This window comes from Carassius auratus, chromosome 39 (genome assembly GCF_003368295.1).
Source record: "Carassius auratus strain Wakin chromosome 39, ASM336829v1, whole genome shotgun sequence".
In the NCBI taxonomy this organism is placed as follows: domain Eukaryota; kingdom Metazoa; phylum Chordata; class Actinopteri; order Cypriniformes; family Cyprinidae; genus Carassius; species Carassius auratus.
Window position 1 is genome coordinate 1,339,833 of NC_039281.1, and position 24,086 is coordinate 1,363,918.

Below are 24,086 nucleotides of genomic sequence, written 5' to 3' on the forward strand. Positions count from 1 at the left end.
TTTTGGAGTCAGGGTAAGAGAGGCTAAGAGATCCAGCCAAATTTAAACAACAAATGAATTTTCACTAGATTGTTGAATTAGAACCCAAAGTTTATTTGAAGCAGTCAAAAACATACAGTAGGTTTCTTTGGCTAGTAACCATCATTTGTTCTAATATAATGCAACTAAAGTTTTAATCTTAAAAGCCAACACAAATTCAATTTTCAATAGAAAGAAGGCCTCCTCACTTATTCAAATAATCTGTAACATGTATATGTGTTCTGTGAAGCAACAAGATGGATTACAAATTCATATGGACTTCAAAAAGCAGTACATGTTTAAATCGCAGCATTTTTAAGTAAAAATACAACTACCTGCATTATCTTACTGTGCTACGTTTTATTTCTAGCACTTTTGGCAGCTTTGAAAGATGTAGGCCTACAGATAGACAGTAAATGTCTCAGTGAGACAAAGTTTAGGCACAGGATTCATTGCTGTAGACCGAGGCCACAGTTACAAACTCAAGCACATGGTTCAAACTTCTTATTATTAGTCCCTTATGTATATAGTAACATAACAGAAAACATTAACCGCTATGCAATGTGCCATGAATGATTTCTTTGCAGTGGTATATTAGCAGGTTAAATCGGAGTAATTCTCCTGTAAAAGATTTATTTGTAGTATACCAGAAGCTTTTATGGGCAACATGCACATTGAATTAAATTATGCACTCAACTATTTGAATAATGAAAAGTGAGCTGGAATAAAAACAAGATCCTTAGCAAGCTCAGAAATGTAACTTCCCTCTTGGCAGTGAACAGAAAATCAACAAAACCAGATAATGCCAAAACCCAGATACTGATTACAACACAACATTCAATTTAAGAAGACAAATAAATGGTAGGGGGAAAAAAAATACTATATCGGGTGAGAGATGGTAACTAAACTGTCCCTGTGTAGACTGTAACCCAACACTTCCATTTCCTGTTTTACAAGGCAATAAAGACATATACTGGTTCCAGTGAAGTTATCCTGTCAAATCCTGCAAATAACACGACAATCATGAAAATAACTCCTAAGCTAACCAAAATACTTTTACTTACTAATCTGCTGCCTTTCATGTATATTGGGATTAAGAGAAAAACTTGATTTGTATTAAGATGATCGAGGCACACTTATGTTCTTCAACATATGAAACAGCCAAAGTCTTCTGACATTGCAAAACACCAGGGTACTTAAATAGGAAGTTTAAATACAGTGAAGCATACACATTCATTGACCCTTTTTAAAACCACAAAAGCCTCACTAAAATAAAGTGCCAGAGGGAACAAGAAAGAGAGCCTGGGGAATCCAAGAGGGAGTTATGTTAGCGAAGCAGAGGCGCCTGTTTTAGAGAAATGAGAACGGAGCGCATCCGAGACACGTCTTTAGTCTGACGACTGGTTTTGGGGTTGAAGTCGCATAGACGGGCCACCTTGTCCCATTCTGTTCCAGGACTGTCATCATCGCACTCCTTGAGGAAGGCCTCCTCTGACACTCTACATGGACAGATAGGAGAGAATCATGAGAACCAGCACTTCACAGATGCTCAGGTAAGAGCTGTGTCACTTATCATCATCTCAAATGAAATTAGAGATCGACCAACATTATTTTCTACATCCAATAATAGAGATTATATTCTGTCCTAACCAGGTCTAAACTTACTGAATGTGAAACTGACAATAACAGCCAATCAGAAGATATTTGATCTTAATATTTCATCTTTTTGGGTAGGTGTGCTAAGTCAAGTGTTCCTCACTAGAGAATGAAAAGTGGAAGTTATAGACCTGTTAACAAGAAAGTAAGTAGAAAGTTTGATTAATGTTAAAAATGTTGGTGGAACAAATTATTGGTCAATCTCTAAATGGAGTGAGAAATCAAACCTGTGTGTGATTACACTACTGTTCAAGATTTGTAAAGATATTGATACATTTATTCAGTACAGATGCATTCAGTAGATCGATTGTAAATTATTATTTTTATTTAAAATAAATGCAGTTCTTTTGAACTTTATAAACATAAAATAATCCAAAAAATATGCATCACAATTTCTGAAATAAAAAATGTTTCTTGAGCAGCATATTAGAATGATTTCTGAAACAGAAAACAGTTATTTTAAATTGTATATATAAATATATTTTAATCAAACAAATGCAGCCCTGGAGAGCATAGGGGACTTTCCTTTTGAAAAAATCGTACTGACCTCAAACTTTTGAATGAATGTTTATGTGATGCAAGCAAGAAACTGAGTGCAAGAACGTGCAATTTCACTGATTTGCATTAAACATACACAAAGTCTACGGCATCAGAGTTGGGCTGTTTGTAGAAAGTCTTATCAGCGATCCTAATGCACAAACAGGCAGGACGAAAAGAAGAGAAATGAAAGGAAGAGAAAAATGGGAGCCGGAGAGTAAAAGAGAGAGATACATAAGAAGAAAGTCAGTCTCACACAAGCTGTACATCAAATACTTTTTCATGACACCAAGAAGACTCCCACGAATTGTAAGTGCATTACTTTAAATAAGACTTTTGTTTCTGAGGAAGAAGTCTACAGTTTTTAAGAGCTTAACCCGCAATTAAACATTCCTTTACTGATTATTTAACTTGACATGTGCCTTTGTATCTCTCTGCTATAAATACACACACAGACTATACTGTAATTATTATTATTATTCTTTTTTTTTAGTTCTCCATAACAAGTCTTTTCTCGAACGGACTGGTGGTTCACAGCTGTCTGCATCCTAATTTTCCCTAACAAACACATAGAGCTCGATCAATGAAGCCTGGATGTTACCTGTTGTTGGCTTTATTCTTCTCCATCTGTTCACTCTGGTGTACATGCCAGTCTTCCAGTTCCTTCCGGGCCTTCTCCCTCCACACAGCCTCAGCTGCTGTAGAAGCTGCATCTGCACATCGGAAAACAGACAAAGTTCATACACAACACACAAATTGCTAAATTTCTTTCTTTTTAAATAATAAATAAACAATAAGCAATCAAGCAAGATGTATCCTCATATGTGAGATAATACATTTTTTTTTTTCATTCACATTCCTATTATAAATCAGCTACTTGAATAAAGACTTTTAACTGTTTTTCCATTGAAGCGTACCTTTTCTTATTTGTGACATTTTGTTAATGTTGGCTACTGTTATGAGAGACCAGCTTTTAGTGGAATAAACTGGATGACTTTAAACATATTTGTCAAAAGCACTATTAATTGTCTGGTTTTAAATAAATAAAGTTTATATTCTGATATTGAAGCCAAATAATTGTCTTAATTGAACTTGGCAGTCTATCCTGTTTGTGATACACAAACACAAAAAGCACAGTTTCCTACAGACAGTTATTTATAATTATTCAGTACCTAATTCCTCCAGCCGAGCCTTTTGTTCCTCCCTCCATTTGCGCAGGCTTTCAGGTTCTTGTCTCTGTATGTCGACTTGAGCAATGGCGGAGTAGCTGTCAGTTGAGCCGTTGGTTTCCTAATGTTACAAGTGTTGTAACGTTAACAACGTCCGTTCCTGACAAAATTGCCAGCTGTGTTGTAGTACACCAAACAAGAGCATTTAATACGACAAGATCTGTTGCTTTTCTAACCACACTCACTTGAAACATATCTCCGTTTAAAGCAGTAGCTGGTGCTTCTCCAAAATCACCTGCGCTCAAGTAGAAGAAACAACATGAGTTTAAGCACTTGTTGGGCAACAGTTTCTATGCTACGTTGACTATAGAAACCTGACAAGCATCAGTGGAATGCAGCACACCTTGTTGGACCGTGAGTATGTAAAGAGCTCTCTCACGATTTCTGGATCTAGTCTGCAGGTGCGCTGGTGTGCTCACTTTTCCAATTGGTTAGTTCAGCAACCTTGAATGTCTCTACTCTCTTGTTATTCACAGATAGCCTTTGCTAGTGCGCTTTTCCAGTTTGCTTGCTTGTCTTAACTTGATAATGTGACAGGTGTGACTTTAACTCCAGCGTTAAAGCTGAACATGTCATGTTAGACTACTGAAAAACTTCGACCAGAAAACTTGATTTGGTGCGCATTAGTTTGGAGTTCCCTTTATTCACTAAATAAATCTCAAATATCCAAATATATATATATCAGAGTCTCCGTGGTGGTTGTCAATCATAAATAATCTCTCTCCACAACTGTCAGCTTATGGAGAATTTTGATGATGATGATGATGATGACGATTATGCTTGTGGATCACTTCTCACACAATTCATATTAGAGCATCTTTGCTAAATTGTTATTATAAATAATAATGATTAATATGAGCAAACAACAAATATAGTTGTTATTATTTTGTAAACTTGTAATTGTGGATGTTTTTGTTGTAGGTCGTTGAATTAATGTGCACTATGCAGTGGTATTGCTGTGGTACCTTCAAATAATATAATATGATATCATATAATATGATATAATATAATATAATATGTTTTGGGTATATATTATGGGATTCTGCACTTATAAATATCGATAAATAAATTCATCACTGCCAAGGTATTATTATTATTTTTTTTTAAAGTTATTGTCAAAAACCAAAAAGTGATATGACACTCATTGTACTCCAAGAATACAATGGTATGTCCAAAATATGGTACTACTGGCACTTATAGGTAAGAGGGATACTGTAATAAGATTTCACATTACGTTTACGCTAAATAAAAACGTGAAGAGTCATATACTCGTATAATAATATAATAAAAAAGCGTATCATGATAATAATGTTGAAGTGCAAGCAAGCAGGCCAGCGTGACACAGTTACCTCCGAACGCTGTGTACGTGTTCGCGGGCGGAGGTCCGCCGTCCTCCAGAGCACCGAATCCGGAGCTGTCGTTCTCGATCACGGCGATCTCACTCTCCTGCTGGGCCAGAAACGCCGCGGCCGGATCTTCTACTGCATGAACTCCGTTGTCGGAGGCCAAAAAGCCAAAGTCGTCAGCCATGTTTAACAAAGTAACACCGGCTTCCGTGTAAAGCTGCACTAAAACCCTCCAGCTGTTTTGTTCTTCAAGCGAGTTTGGAGTGTTTAAAGGAAAAATTAACTTACATTAGTTGTTAAAGGTCAAACATAGACAGATCTGTGCGTTGTAAAAGTATGTACAATGGTTTTTACTTTTTTTATGGCAGCAGGTTGGCTGTGACTTCAATGACACGCAGCTCTTGTTGGGAGGGCTGGGAAAATTTCTGTAACAATAATATGAACGCGCAGTAGATTTGTGGTGCTTTGTCGCCATCTGCTGGAGACAGTACGAAATGCAGACTTCGATTCAATGCGTTTGATTTACTGTGATGCGATGGTTTGTTTACCTTTTTTCATCTTTAAAAATGTTTATGGAAGCTATTTGTTATAAAAATGATCTTTAACCCTTTATGGTATGGACTTGCCATATGGCAATAATTAATTTATACAAATGTGTTATTGTTATTATGGAAAAAGGACACTTGACATTTGAATGTCCGTTCAAAACTCTTTTTTCCCCACTGTCACCATCAAATGGAAGAAACCTGCTGAAGTGCTCCAGAAATTGCTCTATTAACCTAATTTCTAAACATTCTCAAGTATAATTTTTGCAGCATCTTTGTTAAGAAAATTAGATCTTTTCTTTATAAACAACTTAATTTTGTCTAACATAGTTTTACTGTAAATTGAGACAATATCCACGTTTCAGTATGGAAACACATACTGAAAAAAAGGGTTTAATTGTAGTGATGTATTTCCTCAATGGAATTTATTTAGCATCAATAATACGACTGCAGTTTTTTATTTATTTGAAGTGTTTAGTGTAGTATAGTTGTATTTATGTATAAATAACAAAATGTTTTCTTCTTTTCAGAAAATAAATAGAGCAATATGTAATGGAAAGTCAATAGGAAGAGTGCAGAGTTAGCTTTTCCATTTGATGAGATTTATGTTGAGTTAGCCTTCAGGGAAGGCAAAATGATAGGGGTGGACATATTTTTGGTTTGTATGAGTTCCAAGTATATAAATCGAGCAATTTCTAAAACAAAAATAAAGTATTTAAATAGAAAAGAAACTCATAATTTTATATAAAAAATAAATAACGGTTTTAAATTATATATATATATATATAACCATTGTCCATTGCAGTACAGTGTTGCCATATTTTTTTTCTTCTATTTCTTAAGAATTAATCTTTAGAAAATATAACAATATAATACTATCCCACTGAAATATAAACAAACAAATACATTCAAGAATTTCACAAACACCAAATTATTCTTGGAAAATAAAAAAAAATCAATATTTTGCTAAAAATACATATTTGATATAAATTATTGGAGTAAATAAAATAAAAGTCAAAACTAAAAAAACAAACAAACAAACAAACAAAAACAAAAACAACTGTGGCTGTATTCAACAAAGACGTGTGCCTGCTGGAGGGTCATAGACTCTATTTGAATTTATATACAAACTCAAACACATCATAGAACATATGCAATTCTGGCCACGGGGGCGCGCCCACCGAGCACGTGACGCATGACGTATAATCAGAGTCCTACTAAAAGAAATCCAACAGGGAAAACCTGCGGCTTCTGCGCGCGACCTGACGCCCAAGTCCAGAAAGTTGTGAAGTTTACTTGATCTCCGTGTAGCAGCCCATCAGAGAATACAGAAGGCTGCGATGTCTGCCGATCAGAAAGAGGTAAACGCACTGCTTCCAAACTTCTTTCTGGATGTACTGGCTGCAACCGAGCTGTGAAGAAGATTGTATCACGTTTCTAGGTTACATAGTCTCTCTAATGAGAAGTATTACAGAAGGTTATAAGTATAACCGGTTACGATGGCAGACTTCTGCATCAGTTTGAGCTGTGCGTATTTGATTTATGAATTAATTAAGATTGCTATAATTTGTCTCTCTGATATAATGCGACATGTTGATACAGTCATTTCATTTGAATGCGTTGGTTACTTTGGGACTTTTTCTAACAGGCCATTAGCAGCAATACATTAGTTTACATTTTAATGTGGTTTTGCATCTAATATGGATTCTCTAAAGAACTTTATTGTTAAAAATTTTATTTTTGTTTTGTTATGTCATGATTACAGAGTTAAATCCAAGTTTACTGCAGGTTTTATTGCTAACTATCAAAGGTCTCGACTTTTGTATTGTCCTCTTATTGAAGAAAAAAGTAAACTTATACAAATTATTATAGTTTATGTGTAGTTTATTGCTCAGTACTGAGTTGCACGCAGATTGCAAATTGCAGGATTTATTCTTGCCCCCACATTGATAGAAATTATTTCTTTAACACGTAAATGGTTTATGCATAGTTTATTTGCTTTCACCCTAGGAGATGAAATGTCAGACTTATGAATTAATGTTATTTTTAAAAGTTATTAGCATTATTATTATTATTAACAAAGGACTGTATGAAATTGCAGGTAGTCAGTTGAATATTGAAATGCACCAGAAAAAGAGACATTTGAGAGAGTACAGTGTCCTCTCAACAGTTTTACTGCAGGGTATGACAACAGCAGTGGTTTTGTCCTCTCGCCTTCTTTGGGTGGTAATGGTTTTGCCATCTAAAACATATGTTATTCGCGCAGTGTGAAAAGACCATTCAGAATGTGTAATGTATTCTCAATTGCAGTTTTACTGCAGGGCAAAACAGTTCTGCTGCACTCTCAAATTGCTGTCATATACCCAACTGTGGGTGCAACCATGAAACATATGGTCTCCGCATTGAGAGAAATGTTCATTTGGCTTTCAACCCATCCAACCTGCCTTCTGATGACTTTTTCTAGTAGTTTATGGGTTTAAATGTTACATCTAGTGCCAGAGAATCTGAGGTAGTAGATGTTTTCTCTTCCCTCCCTCCCTCCCTCCCTCCCTCCCTCTCTCGGCCTCTGTTCCCCCTCTCCGTGACTCGTGGGTGTTGGGCTGAAATAGTTTGGTGTAGTTTTACATTCCTTATATAGCCTGTGGAGTAAGAGAGACGTGGAGCGAACCCATGTCACAAAGAATGAGGGGAGGGAGTTGAGCTTTGCCAGCGGTGAGAAAGTCAGGCTGTCTCGCAGTGCCAGATTTCCACTTGGTTTTTTGGAGGTTTGGGTGACAAGTTTGGCCCGTGGCATAAGGTATGTGTGTGGCACGCCACCCTATAACAGGTAAACTCCATGTGGGATAGGATAGCCTCAGGAATTTGAGGAACACAAGTCACATGGAGGGGGGAAATTTCATGATTTGGGGGTTTCTGCTTGTCCTTGGCTTTCAGTTTTATGGCATGCTACTATTTGACAAAATTATAAATGGCTCATTAGTTGTTAAATGAATCTGTTGTCACTACACATAAGTGTGTCATTGAGCGTATGCTTCATTCGAACAGTCACTGAGTGCTATAAATCTATGTTGGGCTTTTAAAATGTTCTGGGTTGTCATAATGTATTGCATTTTCACTCACAGATTTGCTAGAGTCTAGATAATGTGCACTTTCATTGTGTATCACTGACCAGTAATTTGCAGTTCACCACGCAATGGAAATATACAGGTGCTTATTTCTGTCACCTATCTGATAATTAATTTAAATAAGCCGGTTCTCAAATGTCTCCATGAACACTATACTGTTTAACCGGGAACAATTGGTCACGCAGGATTAAAAGTGTTTTCAAATGGTTTCAGTAATGAGCCAAATGCATTAAAACCTGTAAAATTTCTTGCAATTGTCAAGTTTAACGGTATGGCTATTTTCTCAGTACACAGTTTTAAACCAGCTTTACAGAAATCTACATGCCTAGTCACATTTAGCAGATTAGAGCTGGGCGATAATATAGTTTACATTTTGTGATGCTATAACCAATCAAGCAATTGAGGTCTGCTGTAGTTCACTTTAATATATGTGAGTGTGCTTTATGTATGCAAATAAAGTTGGATATCCAACTTTAAATAAAGACCACAGAAATTAGTTTTCATGTACACTTAAAAATACAGGTTCCAAAAGGGGGTTTTCGCAGTGGTGCCATAGTATCCCCAAAGAAACTTTCAGTGATGAGTTCTATTTTTATTTGTTTTTCTTGTGTGCAATGAAAGGTTCCATGGATGTTAAAGGTTCTTCATGGAGCCACAGATGCCAACAACAACAAAAATTGTATTATTATTATTATTTAGAATTGTTTCTAATATATATATTATATAACATCCATGGAACCTATATTATATAGCTTTATGTGAGTGTACTGTATGAATGAGGGTAAATTTGAATATCTTATATATTTTTTAATGTTCTACTATATAATTGTTCAATGTATCTTCCAGTCCAAAAAAGGTTTGTTGAGTATAATTCATGGACGTCAACAGCATACCAGACATGGTTCACGTGCGTGGGTCTGGAATTTTTGGTTTCAGCCTTGTTAGGAGCGCTGAATCACTTATAATATTATTACTGTGATGTAATGAAACTATAATCTTTCTTATGTGTTTGTTCTCTCTTTAGGCCATGAATACATATAGTGTAACACTCAACGGACCTGCTCCCTGGGGTTTTCGGCTTCAGGGAGGCAAGGACTTCAACATGCCCCTGACCGTGTCAAGAGTAAGTGACCTCCATCTTGGATGTAGTGATGGGTATTAGACATGTTTTGATTATAGCTTAAGCTGTTGGCTGCTTATAAATTATGTATTCATCTCATTTGTTCCCTTTTCAGTTTGACAAATGAACAAGGCATTTCGCAGACTTAATTTAGATCATGTGAACCCATCACTTACTCGAGGTGTTTTTCTGCACGCAGAAAGGCATCAAACACACCTCATAAGGAAATGCAATAGAGTTAATGAGAAGAGTGTGCTCGGTGATTCGTGAGATCTATTTCAACACTTGCATTCCTTCAGAAACATGTCACCGCTTGATATCAACCCCATAAGAAAAGGGCTGCTTCAGTACTCCATTCTGATGTCTCCTCACAAGGATATGTTATGCTTTGTTTAGTTTCCAGCATGCATTGTTCTCTCTTTAAGGTCATTGAATCCTGTCTTAATAGCACCTCCAATGGAGCATATTGAACAGATCAGGTCCAGATGCCCAATTTCCATTCCTTATATGAGCAGTGTTGTTTGAAGTATAGACACAAGCTCTGGTAGCTAGTGCTGTTGTGAATCTTAAAGGTCGTTTTGTATGTACATGAAAACATAAGGCCTTGGTTTGGATGAAGATGCTGCCATTACATTTTCATATTAAAATACTTTCTTCTATCTTAGATTAATATGCAAAGGCAACCACAAGCAAGCTATTTTGTTGGCTAAGTACACATTGTAAACATTGTGACTCTCAAAGCATCCTGAAAGCTTTGCCATTTGGTAATGGATGTCTCATTTAATGCTTTAAAATTGGTTTGTGAATATCAGCTTCCAAATATTAAGGAGACAATATCAGCTAGATTTATAACCTGGAGCCATGCACATCTGTTTAGCTCTCAGACATCTGTCGAGGGCTGATGACTTGCACTAACGTTCCCTTAAATGTCCGCTTCAGTCAAAATGGTGACTTCATCCGTCAGTGTGAGAGCCGGTCGTAAAGCCGCTTGCTGCTGCCAGATGTTATGCAATAGAGGAGCTTGTCTGTGCATGTCATTCCTGACCCAATTTAGCTTCTCATAAAGCGCAGTGCAGGATCTTGTGTTTATGAAGAATTATTTAATGTCAGGATTGAACAGATACCGGCATCTCCTCACGCTAGAGCTAACATGGCAAAAAATGATGCCTATCATTTAAAAAATGAAGGCTATCTTCTGATTTTTGAGTGAAACTGCAGGAACCGCTTCTGCGTTGCTTCAAAGAAATGGAAAATTGCTAAAAGTAGAGAGAAGTCCATTCAGATGGATCATTGGCCTCAAAATGACTCTAAGCACCAAACTGGCTTGTTATTACCATTTACTACCTTTAATACTAATCACATGACCTACACTGGAACGTGTTGTAGGTTTGGCACATCACAATAAAATAACACTTCATTCCTCCGCCGCCCTAACCTCTTGACAGACGTGAAAATTAATTTTCAAAGGAATGTTGGAGCCAGACGGCTTCCTGTGTTCAGGGTGACATTAGTGAGTCATTAGCGTGACAGGAGGTGAATCATTAGGTGTGTTTGTTCTGTCGTTTCTCATTATACTATGCTGTTAAAGGTGATTTGTTAGTCAGATATGAAGGGCGGAGGTTCATTCAGCTTGCAGAAAGTCAACGCTCTCTCACTGTGCTGAAATGTCAAGTTATGCAGTGTTAAATCACGCTGGGTCTAAACGGGTCATGAGGTAATGAAGATATGCTCTGTCCACAGGTTATAAAGTGGAGTAATTTGAAGACAGGTGGTCTGTTTCCCCCCTTCTCCTAAGTTGGAGAACAAAGATGATAAAGAGTGAGGTTTTATGGGCTTAGGCGCATTAGGCCGGTCCATTCAAACAGAAGAGTGATGGAATTTAACACTTTATTATTTATTATTAATTTATAGAGACTGCTTGAACATTTTTCTGTTAAACATAATAATTAGTTGTGCTTGGTAAGGATTTGAACAAACCACTAATCTTGTGTTTTAAACTTTGTCATGTAACATCCTGCATTGATTGTGCTATACAGGTCTGAAAGATAGCTGTTGAGGAGAGGAAAGGTGCTATTATTTTCAAAGCAATTGGATTTATTTGTTTTTGTCTAAACCTGAACTGTCATCCCATATGGATAGGGGTAAATCACCCAAAAATATCTTAATTTACTTGTCCTCATGTTATTACCCTCATGTAAGTGTTTCTCCATTTAAAGGCCAGGTAACAATAACATTGTAAAACAAAGGCATTGTAAAACAAACCCATATGAATCAAGAGGTTTAATCCTAGTATTGTGAAGAGATACGATTGCTTTATATGATCAACAAATATAATTTTCATTTTTGGGTGAACAGTGCCGTTTTAAATGAGAGACCAAGCTTATTAAGTAACACCCTAGAATTTGCATAATGCTCAAAAAACCCACTCCAGTCTCCTAATATAGTCTCCCAGCAATAGCGATTGAGTTTTTCCCATGTTATAAGTAGGAATTCAGTTCATCAGCTGATGGCATTTGGAAACTGGTTTGGCCTTAATATTTCTCAGACCATTTTCCTTTATTCTTCTACCCCCTCCTTCTCCTGTTCACTTTTAATTGCACACATCGGCACATTTCTTCAGCATTCCTGGGATTTTAACACTGCTTTCCTATTCCTGGCAACAGAGCAGCCCTTTGTCTACTTTTGCACCCACTGTCCATTAATGTCTCCGATCATTCCCAAAACCAGATGACGTGGTTCTTGAACCTCAAAGGAATACTTTCATGTTGAAACCAACGTGAAACCTACAGATGACATGCAAAGAGAAGGATGGATGTTTGTGTACTAGCTATGAAATCATTTCAGTGTACAAATGTTATGATTTGTATTTGCGTCAGTGGATGTCCATCTGGTTTGCATTAGCAGGCAACATGCCATTCAGCTGAAATTAAACACAACTGCAATTAGAAAATTATATATGATGTAATCTTTAGAAGATTAGAGCGCAGTTTGAGTTTTTCTTTTGTGATTTTGCTCCCTGGGGTTCCGGCTCGGTGACGTTAAACCGAACTGAAGCTGGTCTGCTCCCTTATTAGACATGTATTACTTTGTGCATATGATTCTGAAGGTTAGAGACACCATCAAATTAAATTTAGAGTTGTGTGGCTTTTAGTCAATGTCTTCTAGCTTTGAGGCCATCTACATGCTAGTGTGCTCTTAAAAGCTGACTTAATCCAATTTATTGAATATATAAGAGTATAAAGTATTTTTTCTTGAAGCAAAACAGACCTTAAATGCTAATGATTTGGTTTAGAAAGAAGTCTTTTACACTCAATGCTGCATGTAGTTGATCAAAAATGCAAACAAATAAATAAATGCAAAAACAGTAATATTGTGAAATATTATTACAATTTAAATTAAGTTTTTTAATTTAATATATTTTAAAATGTAATTTTTTCCTGTTATGCAAAGCTGAAGATGATCCTATTTTATTTTATTAATGCTGTAATTGGTTATATTGTTTAATATTTTTGTGGAAACCATTTTATTTTTGGATTCTTGATGAACAAAAAGTTAATAAGAACAGCTTTTGTTTGAAATATAAATATTTCAGAACACTAGACATATCTTTACTGTCACTTTTGATCAATTTAATTCATCCTTGAAAAAAAGTATTAAACGTTTGTGTGTGTATTATATTATATTATATTATATTAATTATATTATATTATATTATATTATATTATATTATATTATATTATATTATATTATATTATATTATATTATATTGTGAGGCCAGTCACAGAAAGATCTGCTGATCCGTTCACCGATACCGATATTTTTATGGAATTATATTTGCTTCAAAAAAAATGTAACTTTATAAAACTGAACGTAACTTTTTCAGAAACTATCAAAAATATGCCATTACAAAAGAAGAAAAAAATAATGAAAATGAAAAAAAATGAACTCCATTCATTGCACACATTGAACAGGCTCTTCAAAAATACTTCATTCCTTGTTAATGTTTTTCAAAGATTCGTTTTCGCTAATCGTGGATTCTGAATGCATTGCCGCATTTTTTTTATTTTTTTTTGCGGGTGATTATTGTCCTTCACAAGGAGGAAGATGATGCCGCTCCGTGTCTCTTCTGAGAGCTCATCTTTCCAATATGTGCACCATTGAGTCTCGTCTGTACTTCCAGTTCAGAGAGGACCTGTCCATCAAATGCTCACTATCCAATCAGAGTAGATCACTGTTAAGCCCGCCCCCACGAGAGGGTTGTGTCAAAAAACAAAATGAGAAAACTGCGAAGCATAAGTGAAATCTGTGGCAATGCATTCAGAATCCATGAATATTCATTGTGTTTTTCTTCTTTTGTAATGGCATACTTTTGATAGTTTCTGAAAAAGTTACGTTCAGTTTTATAAAGTTACATTTTTTTTTTTAAAGCAAATATAATTCCATATATATTAGTCCATGTGTGTTTAGTTTAGTAGTCAATGTGTGGTACAGAAGCAGCATGGACTGTGGTTTCACACAGGAGTCTGCTCCTGATCTGTGGCTGTTCACTACGTTAACAACATTTATCCATTAGTTTGATTTTAAATCCAAACAATGTTACTCAAAATGCTTTTTCAACATTGTGATTATTATTTTATTTTTTTTACACAGTACAGTAATACAGTCTTTCAACAATTATTAAATGCTTTTTACTTTTGCATTGAGCAAAACATTTAAACGACTTTTCTTACATTATCACAAACATTATAAATTAAAACAGATCTACTGCCTTTTCTTTTGCATTTAAATCTTTATTGCAAGCAATCCTGTGGTTCATAAAGAATTTTAAGAACTTTATAATATTTGCCTTGTTTATTTAAAAGTGCTCTTTTCCTGTAAACCAAGCCAAAAAGCCATAGCCTATGTGTTGGCTGTGAAACACAGTAGACTATAATTATATGCATTTATGGTGTAATTACTAAATTTTTGTGTCAATGCATGTTCATATTTACCGCAAACAATGTGCTTTTACTTTAGTTCAGCGCATGCAGCACATGGTGTGGAAACAATTGTCTCACAGAAACTTGTTTAAATTACTTTATCAGTTATTTAATGAAGACATATGAATTGTACCTTACCTTCAGCATTATTATTATTTCACATGTGTCGGACAGAGACTGAGACGGTGCCGCGTTTTCAAGATTACTGGTTGTCAGTTTAATAATTCACTGCAGGCACTTAAAATTTTATTGATGTTCATAGATTTTTTTTTTTTTTTAAATGACATGTCACATGTTGGTCCATTCCTCTCAGAATATAGCACACAAGTAAATGATATGTAAATGATAAGTTATGATATATTAAATTATATATTGTTTGTTGTTTGCTTTGAGCTTGATGGCTCGTTACCATGAACAGTCATTGTAAGAAGTTCCTTAAAAAAAAAAGGAACTGTTTCCCAAGGGAGAGAAAAAAAAGAGTGTAGTTTTGAAACATGGGAGTGAGTAAACAATGACATAATTTTCACTTTTGGCAGTAAAAAAAAAAAAAAAAAACACGATTACTGATCATATTCCCAAAGTTTCTGGCCAAACAACAAGTTTGTCTTTATAGATATTTGTTTTTTGGGGGGCTTGTTAGTATGACTGTTGCTGCTCTAGGAGACCTCTGAAGACGGTTTGGTTTAAAGATTGGCTCTTACATCCAAGATATTTATGGCTCACTCGTTTCAGCTGACGCAATTGCACAGAGGCTCAGAGTCTTACAGCCCCCCATAAGGAAATGGAAAGTGAAATGCAGCAGTGATTTTAAGGGTCAGTACAAGGGGGTCTTTAGGATCACCACTTGAACTTTCAGCAACATCGAGGACAATAGGACAGGCCACTGTGTGTCTGGAAGAAAGAAAATTGTAAACGGGCCATGATTTTAAAGACTGTTTAGCATCAGATATCCAAGACATGCTTATACATTTTTTTTTATTGTTGATTGTGACCCATATCATCCGTCTTAAACATCTAAAATGGATAACCTCCTAATTTTTAGCTGTTTATACAAGTTTATTTTCTTGTGTTGTCCTGTATATTGATGTCAGAAGGTTTAAGATTTCTCACCTCGTCCCCCTTTGACTTGTAAAATGTCTTAGCGCAGCTCTTTACTGCCACCAGAATCAAGTCAAGGAACAGCTGGGCTCTGAACTTGAGCCAGGAACACAGGTGGTCGTGTCCATCAGCTTTATCTGTATACACAACCATACACATTTCCCTTGTCTTCTCTCCTGCTCCTTTGTGTCTCTACATTTATTTATTTATTTATTTTCTGTTGTGCCTATGTTGTGTTTACTTTTGAAGTGATAGTTTTTTTTTGTTTTTTTTGCCATAGACCACAAATGGATGTTAGGCAAGATATTGCAATGCTCTTTCTCATTGCAAGTGAATAGTATGCAAAGTTTTTTTTTTTTTATGTATTTTTTTTGTAACTTAAAGCTCCCTGTTCTCTATTCGCTTCCACTGAATGTAAAAGAACAGTGTCAACATTCTGCTTTTCTTACTTTTATTTGTATTTTCTTTCTTTTAAATAACATGATGTAGGGCTATATTACTGAATTTGCAATTTTGACTTGTCAATTTGCAAAGGCTGCATGGAGTGAAGAGTGAAGCAGGACATGTTTATTATTATTATTATTATTATTATTATTACTTTTTTTTTAATTTAAACGTTCAGGCAGCTCAATTTGGGTTGCTTATAACAGTTTTGTAAAACAACATGCACCAACCATCTTCCTTAACTTTTGAAAAGCATCTATGACCAGACTTTTGTGAGAAGCTTTTTCAGTTGTATAATAAATCAAATATAATAAATGTCATAAATATAATAAAACTATTGTATCATTCTTCTTTTACAGTGAAAGATTACAACAGTTATATTCCTTATTTTGTTTTATTATTATTATTACTGTTATAATATTGATATGTAATTGCAACAGTTTTGGCCAAATTGTGCAGCTCTACAAACAAGCATAGAAAACCTTTTTAAATGCCTTTTAAATCACAATTTTTAACAGGAAAATTACAATTAGGCTTTTTCTCGAAGTGGTTCAAGACTAACAATGTTGACAAAATGTTGATTTCTGTTTAAACTCTGCCTTTAGCACCTCTTTTGGTCTGGTCTGTTTCCTGTATGCTTCCCAGAGGGCTACACCTGGTGGAGAACTTTCTGCGGGTTTGTTATTCAGACCCAGCCATTTCCTCATGATGTCCTCTCGACGTCACAATCCTTCTTATGTTTCATAAATATTTGCATGGTCTCAAACGGGCTGTTGAGTTCAGAGGCAGGAGGACAATAACTTTTGTTCTCTTCCCCTAGTGCAGTCCAACTCCAGGTTTCTATTTAGAGCTCAGCAGAGAAGACTTGTAAATGTTTGTTGAAGTGAATAGCAGGCAGCCGAGACAGGAAATGTGGTAGAACTTGGAGAATGGAGGGATAGGGAGCCTGAAATGTCCAGGGCAGATGTTGAAGGTCTGAGTACAGCTTTATATAGACATGAGGATAGACCATGTGCATTGCATTCAGATGCATGCCAACAGCAAAAGCTGGATCTCATTAGGGTGTTACCACCAAATGTCTTATTAAGTTATTACACACACTGAGTGCTGTTAATGATGCACAGCATTTTGCTTTTTGAGTTGCTTTTATTTGTTGCCAAATGTGGTGATGCTGTTGGAGTCCACAGGGTCAAGGTTTCTAATAGTCTTGTTAACCCTGCTGGTAGATGTCAAAACTACACCATCTGTTTCTTTAAGCATCTTTCTCCATCGATGGCCATATGAAAACAAAGCAGATGCAGTTCAAATGAATCTGAATGCTGACAGACATTCTCCCTGTTTGGGTCAAGAAAACCTCATAAGTGTACCTTTTAGCTTTAGTGTGGGACTCAGCACTTTCCTATTTCTGTGGGAGTTTTGAGCAAAGTTTCCTCATAAATGTTTAATAGCCAACGGAAGTCTTGCAGAACTGCTTGCCAGATCAGCAGTAGGTCAGAAAATTCCTCCAAAAATTCTGCAGAGCGCACATGGTTTGGAAAGAATGTTCACAGATTTGTTTTTATGGCCGATCAGTTTGGCAGGATCTTGGGTCTGGCTTGTGTATGTCATTCAAGTTGTTCACACTTTGCTCTTTAGTAATCTGAAACGGTCACTGCTGTTATTTTCCTAGAAAAAGGCAGACTAAGCCTCCGAATTTCACATTTTGGTTTTGTTATTCTAATAGTGAACGAGCGATAACCCTAAATTTGGGACTTCTGTGCTTCTTTAGCAGAAGTCAATGACATAGGCTACATGTGGATGTGACTCATGCGTTCCTAGACATGACACACAGAATGTAATTTCCCCTTCATATTGTACACCGAGTCCAGAGACGGCAGTAGAACCATTTTCTACATTCCAAAATTTGGATGTTCATTTCCATGTAACACCGGCTCTTGAATAATTCTCTATTCTCTTCACTTTCCCTTTTGGACAATGGTTCAGGCTTTTTTCTGAGTGATTTAAATGCTGTGGTTTATTTCATTGCCAAGTCGGTCTTCTCTGAAAACGAAGCACAGTAAGACTGTAAAAGTCGATGCTGCATCAAAGTCCTGGATTATTTTAGACTGGCTTTTCTTTTTTTAAGATGAAGGGTTTATTGTGTTTAGAATTACATAGTGAGTTCTTTGTCCATGCTGTAGACTTGACTTCCTCTCAGGTGTGTCTATTCTTGTAGCGGTTGGGTTTGATTGATTGGAAGGTTCTACTTTGTTTCACTGCAGTGGCTTTAGATGGATTTGAATAGTTGAATAGCTCCGCATCAGGTTTGGTTGGCTAATATCCATTTTTAGTTGATATTGCTTTTAAATCTAATGCTTGTCATTAACTTAAGCTGATGCAACTAAAGAGTTTTTGAATTCTTGTAAAGTAATGTTCTTTTCTTGATTATATAGTGACAAAGGACTTGACAGAGCAGGTTAGCAGGTTCAGAGAAATGTTCCATCTTCTCATTTGCTGGTGGCCTACATAAGCAGAATCTGGGTCAGGATTCAGAATCTAGGTCAAATTATAATAAATTCAGCTGCTTTTAGATATCAGATAAATTAGTTTATTTCTTTTGGAGATTCATATTAGTGGTGCTGATCCATCTCTATTGCTATAGTTAATACTTGGGTTAGAAGAAGAATTAAGCTAACTTTATGTATTAAACTTTAATAACTTGCTCTGCACAATGCTACCAGCGTTCATTTATATGCTAATATGGTTTTGATTAATATTTAAAATAAATTAGCTTTTATTTTTATATTTTCGGTTTTCATTAGAATTTATTTCTTTAGTAGGTTTCTCATACATATGTTAAAATGACAAATTCTGATTTGGCCAGAAACTGGGAATATAATCAGTAATCATGTTGTGTTTGAAATGTTTGTAGTTAGTCATCTCATGACATTTCATTACATACAGACTGACTAATGTTTGTTTTCTGTGGCTGTTTTAGCTGACCCCAGGCGGTAAGGCGGCCCAGGCCGGAGTGGGTGTTGGAGATTGGTTGGTGTCCATCTCTGATGCCAATGCAGAGGAGATGACCCATGTGGAGGCACAGAACAAGATCAGAGCCGCAACCGACTCCCTCGCTCTCACTTTGAGCAGGTACACACACACACACACACACACACACACACTTACTCATCGTCTTTCATCAGCTCCTTACAGTTTCAGTATCACATGAGGGGAGAAAGGATGTCTTTACAGGAAATTGGGTTCTCTGGTTAATACATCATTGTTAACCCTTTTATTACAGTCTTGAAAAACATACAGTGATTTTTATAACAGTTGGTACATTATAAACAGCAAAACAAAGATACTCAGACATTTACAATTGTGATAGCATCAAAGAGCCTTGGAGCAGATTTCTGGGCTTTGAAAGAAACAAGACTTCTCTGACACAATTTACTTTAGTTATTAGATTAATAGTATTTTTGTACAGTTAATAGTATTTTGGTACTCCTGCTAATGTCATTTAGAGAGCAACAGCCAGCCCAGAAGTAAAAATCCCATACATTTTCTGTTTTTGTTAACTAAAATGATTTATTTATTTATTTTTCTAATTGAAATTAAATAAAATCTAAAAATATCAGATAAAAACCTTAAACTTAAAAAGTTAACTAAAATTAGAAATGTTTCATTAGGGTTAGACTAACCTTAACCCTAACCTAACCCTAACCCAGCGGTTCTCAATTCCAGTCCTCACGCCCCACTGCTCTGCACATTTTGTACGTTTCTTTTAGCGCTTCAGACGTTTGTTCTATTTTAATGTAAGTGCCCTGCGAAGTGGACATCACAGGATATTCCGCCATGATTCCAGTTCGAAGCGAAAGTATATGTTCCAATCAAAGTGCATTGATTGACGTGAATTTAAATTGTATTGATTTACCAAAGTATATGATGTCACACTTGTCCGTGTGTAAAGACGCTGCGCAGCACAAATCAGTGAATTAATGTTATATGAATACATGTTATAAGAATAATAAATGAAAGCTAAATAGAAATATTAAACAAAATTACCAAAACCTAATCTAAAACGCAAAAAAATATTAATGATACCATAATATATGAAAAATACTAAAATAACTATAAATTTAAGCACATAAAATCCATTTGAAATAATATTTTAATCTTAATCATGACTTAATGTTTATATTGTACTACTGTTTTCGAATGTTTTTTTATTATTATTTTTTTTTTTTTATAAATCAACTGTTATGATTAATCTCAGAGCTGGTTGGTTGTTTTTATGCCAATGGAGAAAGAGTAGCTTAGTTTGGAAGAGTATGGCAGTAGCAATGCCAAGATAATAGGTTCGATTGTCAAGGAACAACAAACTGTTGCAATGTAAGTCTGCTGTGGGCAAAACATCTACCAAATGCAGAAATTTAAAATGAATGGGAAAAATACTTCAAAACCAAGGGCACTTAAAAACTGGGCAGTCTCACTGTTGTGATATTTTAGCTACTAATTGTCTTTTTTAAATTGTTTTATTGACTTTTAAACAGTTCCTTATTTCCTTATTTAATTTAAATTAGTTTGGCTCAAAACTGTGTCTAGAGAGCTGATCTAACAGGCAGTAACATGACTCCAAATGAAAATGTCTTTTACTTGTTGCCATAGCAATCGTGCTGATAACTTGGCATGGTACCTTGTGTGGCATCAAAGCAGAATTAAATGGCCTCTAGATCTCCAGGCCTCTTGTTTTTGTGCAGACAGATTTTAAGGCAGGTATTTAAAATCTTTAAGTGTGGCGTAATAAAATGGCTCAGACGACCCTGGGCTAAAGGCAGAGCCGATAATTGGAGAGAGAGTGGTAGCTCTGTGACTTTAGCTGACCTTCTCTTTTCAGCACAGAGATGGGAAACCTCCAATGCCTCGGGACGCAATTCTGAAACCGCTTACATTGCACTCCTTTTTGGAAACTGCAGAAAGAGTCCAAAAAAGGAAAGTTTGAAATGGGCCTTACTGCCCTCAGACAGAATTTAAGCTACTGATAGAAAAAGACTAATGTCTGTGGTTAAAAGATGAGTAATGGGGAAGATGAGTGTAGTTGCAGAGTGACAGATGCACTCTTTCCTGCTCTGTCATTAGGCCGTCTCTGTGATCAACACAAAAAGACAAAGAGCCTGTGTAATGGTCCAAACCACAGTTATGAAAGTGGTTTTCTGCCTTTTTTGGGTGTGCGAGAATCGTTTATATGTCATCACATAGGTAAGCGCTTGTAGCTGTTAGTAATGGCCTGTTTAAGTGAAGAGGGATACAAACATGCTTGAGTTATGAGAAATACACCTCCCTTGATAAAACAGGCCTCATATAAGTATGCATGACTCCAGTGTTTATATGTAAAACTTTTGTCTCTTTGAACTGGCAAATCTCCTGAAGAAGTGTCAAGACAAAGTCATATAAAAACTTGCACAAAATGCATCCTTTTAACCTATATAGATTGTTGGGGGTGAAGTATGACCCGGTCATATCTTAGTGAAATTGGCTTTGATATAAGGGCATGGTCAGGTCATGTCCTCTGGAATGAGGGAGGACTTCAATGTGGTCGGTTCGGTCAGAAAATGCTCCAGATTCTTCAGAGCGCTCTCTGTCACAGGCCACATCTTTGGAATGCTGGAAGACCGAATGAGCTGATTGGAGGTGTGAATGAGAGTGGGCGTGTCTTAATGAGTCCTATCACCAATGGTTAGATGATGTCATTTTTTGTGGAGTTTGTTGTGACATAACTGTGGAAACATCTGTTTATCATAGTTCATAATTACCCCTTTGCCCAGTACGCTGATAGATAACTAGTGTCTCGACTATTGTTTTGGGAGCTTTGGTTGTCAGACATGTCAGTGTGTCTCTCTGTTGTTGTCCATCACAGATAAATTACAGTGTTTGCGTCCCATGGAAAGGCATGCTTGAAGACAAACGTCTGAGCATGTCTGTATTTATTCCCCAATATACTTTTATTACAGAGTGTGGTGTCCTTTTTGGTATACATAGCATTTGATAGCCATTTGGGAAACCTCTTCAACTGTGGTTTGCAGTGGTTCTTTGAAGCACACAATCTTTTTTTGGCTTTGTTGCTCTAGAACAGCGGTATTTTTTTGTACGTTTCTCTTATTGCTTCAGACAGGATATTCCGCCATGATCCCAGTTCGAAGCGAACGGATATGTTCTATTCAGTGCATTGAAGTGTGCGAGACGTGAATTTAAATTGTATTGATTTACAGAGGTATATGATGTCACACTTCTCCATGTGTGCAGATAGACGTTTTGCAACGCAAATCTGTGAATGAATGTTCCAAAGTGAAGTAAACTTCAACAGATTTCCCCTGCTTGGGGAGCAGGGAGCAGTAAACACTGTGTAGAGACCATGTCAATCGGAACACAGTTCATGCACGGAGCTCACTTCTTACAAGCTGATTATCTGAATCAGGTTTGTTAACAAAGAGAGACACACAATACGTGCAGAGCAGTGGGGCGCGAGGACTGGAATTGAGAACCGCTGCTCTAGAACACGGTCCTAGTTTGCCCTATCTGTGTGCTTTAGTCAATGTTTGTTCTAAAGAATTAAATTGAATTAGAAATCACAATTGATTTGTCTCAGTGTGTTTGTCTTCATAATCTTGTCAAAATGCAATATCTTGCTTTTGGCTGGGAAATGGGTTTCCTGATTGGCTAACATTATGTAGGCTGCACAGTCTGTTTACTAATAGACAGATGTTTAGGCTTAATCTACTGTTGCTGTTTTGCAATGGATGTAAAATTATGTGCACATTCAGTTTTATGTTGATTTTAAGCATATTAGTTGTGAAGATTTCATCTTTGTTTAGAAAGCGAAGAAAAGTTTGTATATTGCATTTTATGAAAACTTTGTATGGCTTGCTTATTAATTAAGCAAAATCGATTGCTTATTGAGATTAGAAACTATAGTGAAGCTGTATATTGCGTCTAAATGTTGAACTGGATACTGTTCATTTCCGGTGCCATTTTCTGGAACAGATAACTCTTGTAAAACAGACTGGTTGTGCTGTTTTCTTCTATATCTGTAAGCAGGCCCCTGTGCAAGAGGACACCCTTGCTGTCGCAGGAAGTGGTGTATTGGCACAGGAAGTGCAGACTCATGGGGAGTTACTGATGGAATGCAGCTATTTTTCCAGCCTAGTCAAACTAACCTAGACGGTCCAGTTTAAGGAAGAAGTTCTTGAATACAATGCTTATCTTGAGTACAGTGATAGTATTGGTCTGTACACGGTAACATACATGGTAATACTGTGGTGCTTTGATATCTGGGTAACATAGCATTGACAGCAGTGTCTTGCAGTCTCAAATGCTGTACTTATGAAATCAGATTTATTGAGAAGCTATGCATTTATTTGTTTACTTGCAATATATATATATCTGTCACCTGATGATCCTCGACTGTCTTTCTGTTTTGTGATGGTTGTGCATGAGTCCCTTGTTTGTTCTGAACAGTTAAACTGAGCAGCGTTCTTCAGAAAAATCTTTAAGGTCCTGCAGATTCTTCAGTTTTCCAGCATCTTTGCATATTTTAACCCTTTCCAGCAGTGACTGTATGATTTTGAGATACATCTTTTCAGACTGAGGACATTTGAGGGACTCAAACACAACTATTTAAAAAGATTCAAACATTCACTGATGCTCCAGAAGGAAACAAGATGCATTAAGAGCTGGGGGGTGAAAACTTTTGGAATTTGAAGATCAATGTAAATTGTACTTAATTTGTGTACCGGGAAACATACAAGTATCTTCTGTTGCTTACGAAGGGCAGAACTAAATGGAAAACAATTATATTTCAACAAAATAAGAAAAATTTGGCCATCTTCATCGTGTTCAAAAGTTTTCACCCCCCAGCTCTTAATGCATCTTGTTTCCTTCTGGAGCATCAGTGAATGTTTGAATCTTTTTAAATAGTTCTGTTTGAGTCCCTCAAATGTCCTCAGTCTGAAA

The 24,086-nt window shown here is 36.2% G+C and overlaps 2 protein-coding genes across 5 annotated transcripts in view; one reads left to right on the forward strand and one right to left on the reverse strand.

The window, feature by feature from the left end:
• Positions 1-69: 69 nt before the first annotated feature.
• On the reverse strand, positions 70-5,226 carry LOC113057621 (clathrin light chain B-like). 3 transcript variants are annotated; one of them, XM_026225056.1, is made up of 7 exons: positions 5,141-5,226; positions 4,790-5,035; positions 3,626-3,675; positions 3,384-3,501; positions 2,813-2,924; positions 2,309-2,362; positions 70-1,517 (listed from the first exon to the last, which is right to left on the reverse strand). In XM_026225056.1, exons 2-7 carry the CDS (start codon positions 4,968-4,970, stop codon positions 1,346-1,348), a joined length of 687 nt encoding a protein of 228 aa, XP_026080841.1. In that variant the 5' UTR covers positions 4,971-5,035; positions 5,141-5,226; the 3' UTR covers positions 70-1,345. The 3 variants fall into 3 exon arrangements, with proteins under 3 accessions (XP_026080841.1, XP_026080842.1, XP_026080843.1); XM_026225057.1 differs by having other exon boundaries at positions 4,790-5,032; positions 5,141-5,171; XM_026225058.1 differs by lacking the exon at positions 2,309-2,362 and having other exon boundaries at positions 5,141-5,225.
• A 1,316-nt stretch (positions 5,227-6,542) lies between these two features.
• LOC113057623 (PDZ and LIM domain protein 7-like) overlaps positions 6,543-24,086 on the forward strand; it is a 35,725-nt gene continuing 18,181 nt past the window's right edge. Inside the window, exons 1-3 of one of the 2 annotated variants that reach the window (XM_026225060.1) lie at positions 6,543-6,692; positions 9,481-9,579; positions 19,075-19,226. In XM_026225060.1, coding sequence (XP_026080845.1) covers positions 6,672-6,692; positions 9,481-9,579; positions 19,075-19,226 — 272 coding nt within the window. In that variant the 5' untranslated portion in view covers positions 6,543-6,671. Of the gene's footprint in view, positions 6,693-7,973; positions 8,129-9,480; positions 9,580-19,074; positions 19,227-24,086 lie in introns of those variants that run through there. The other variant, XM_026225061.1, reaches the window with a different exon arrangement.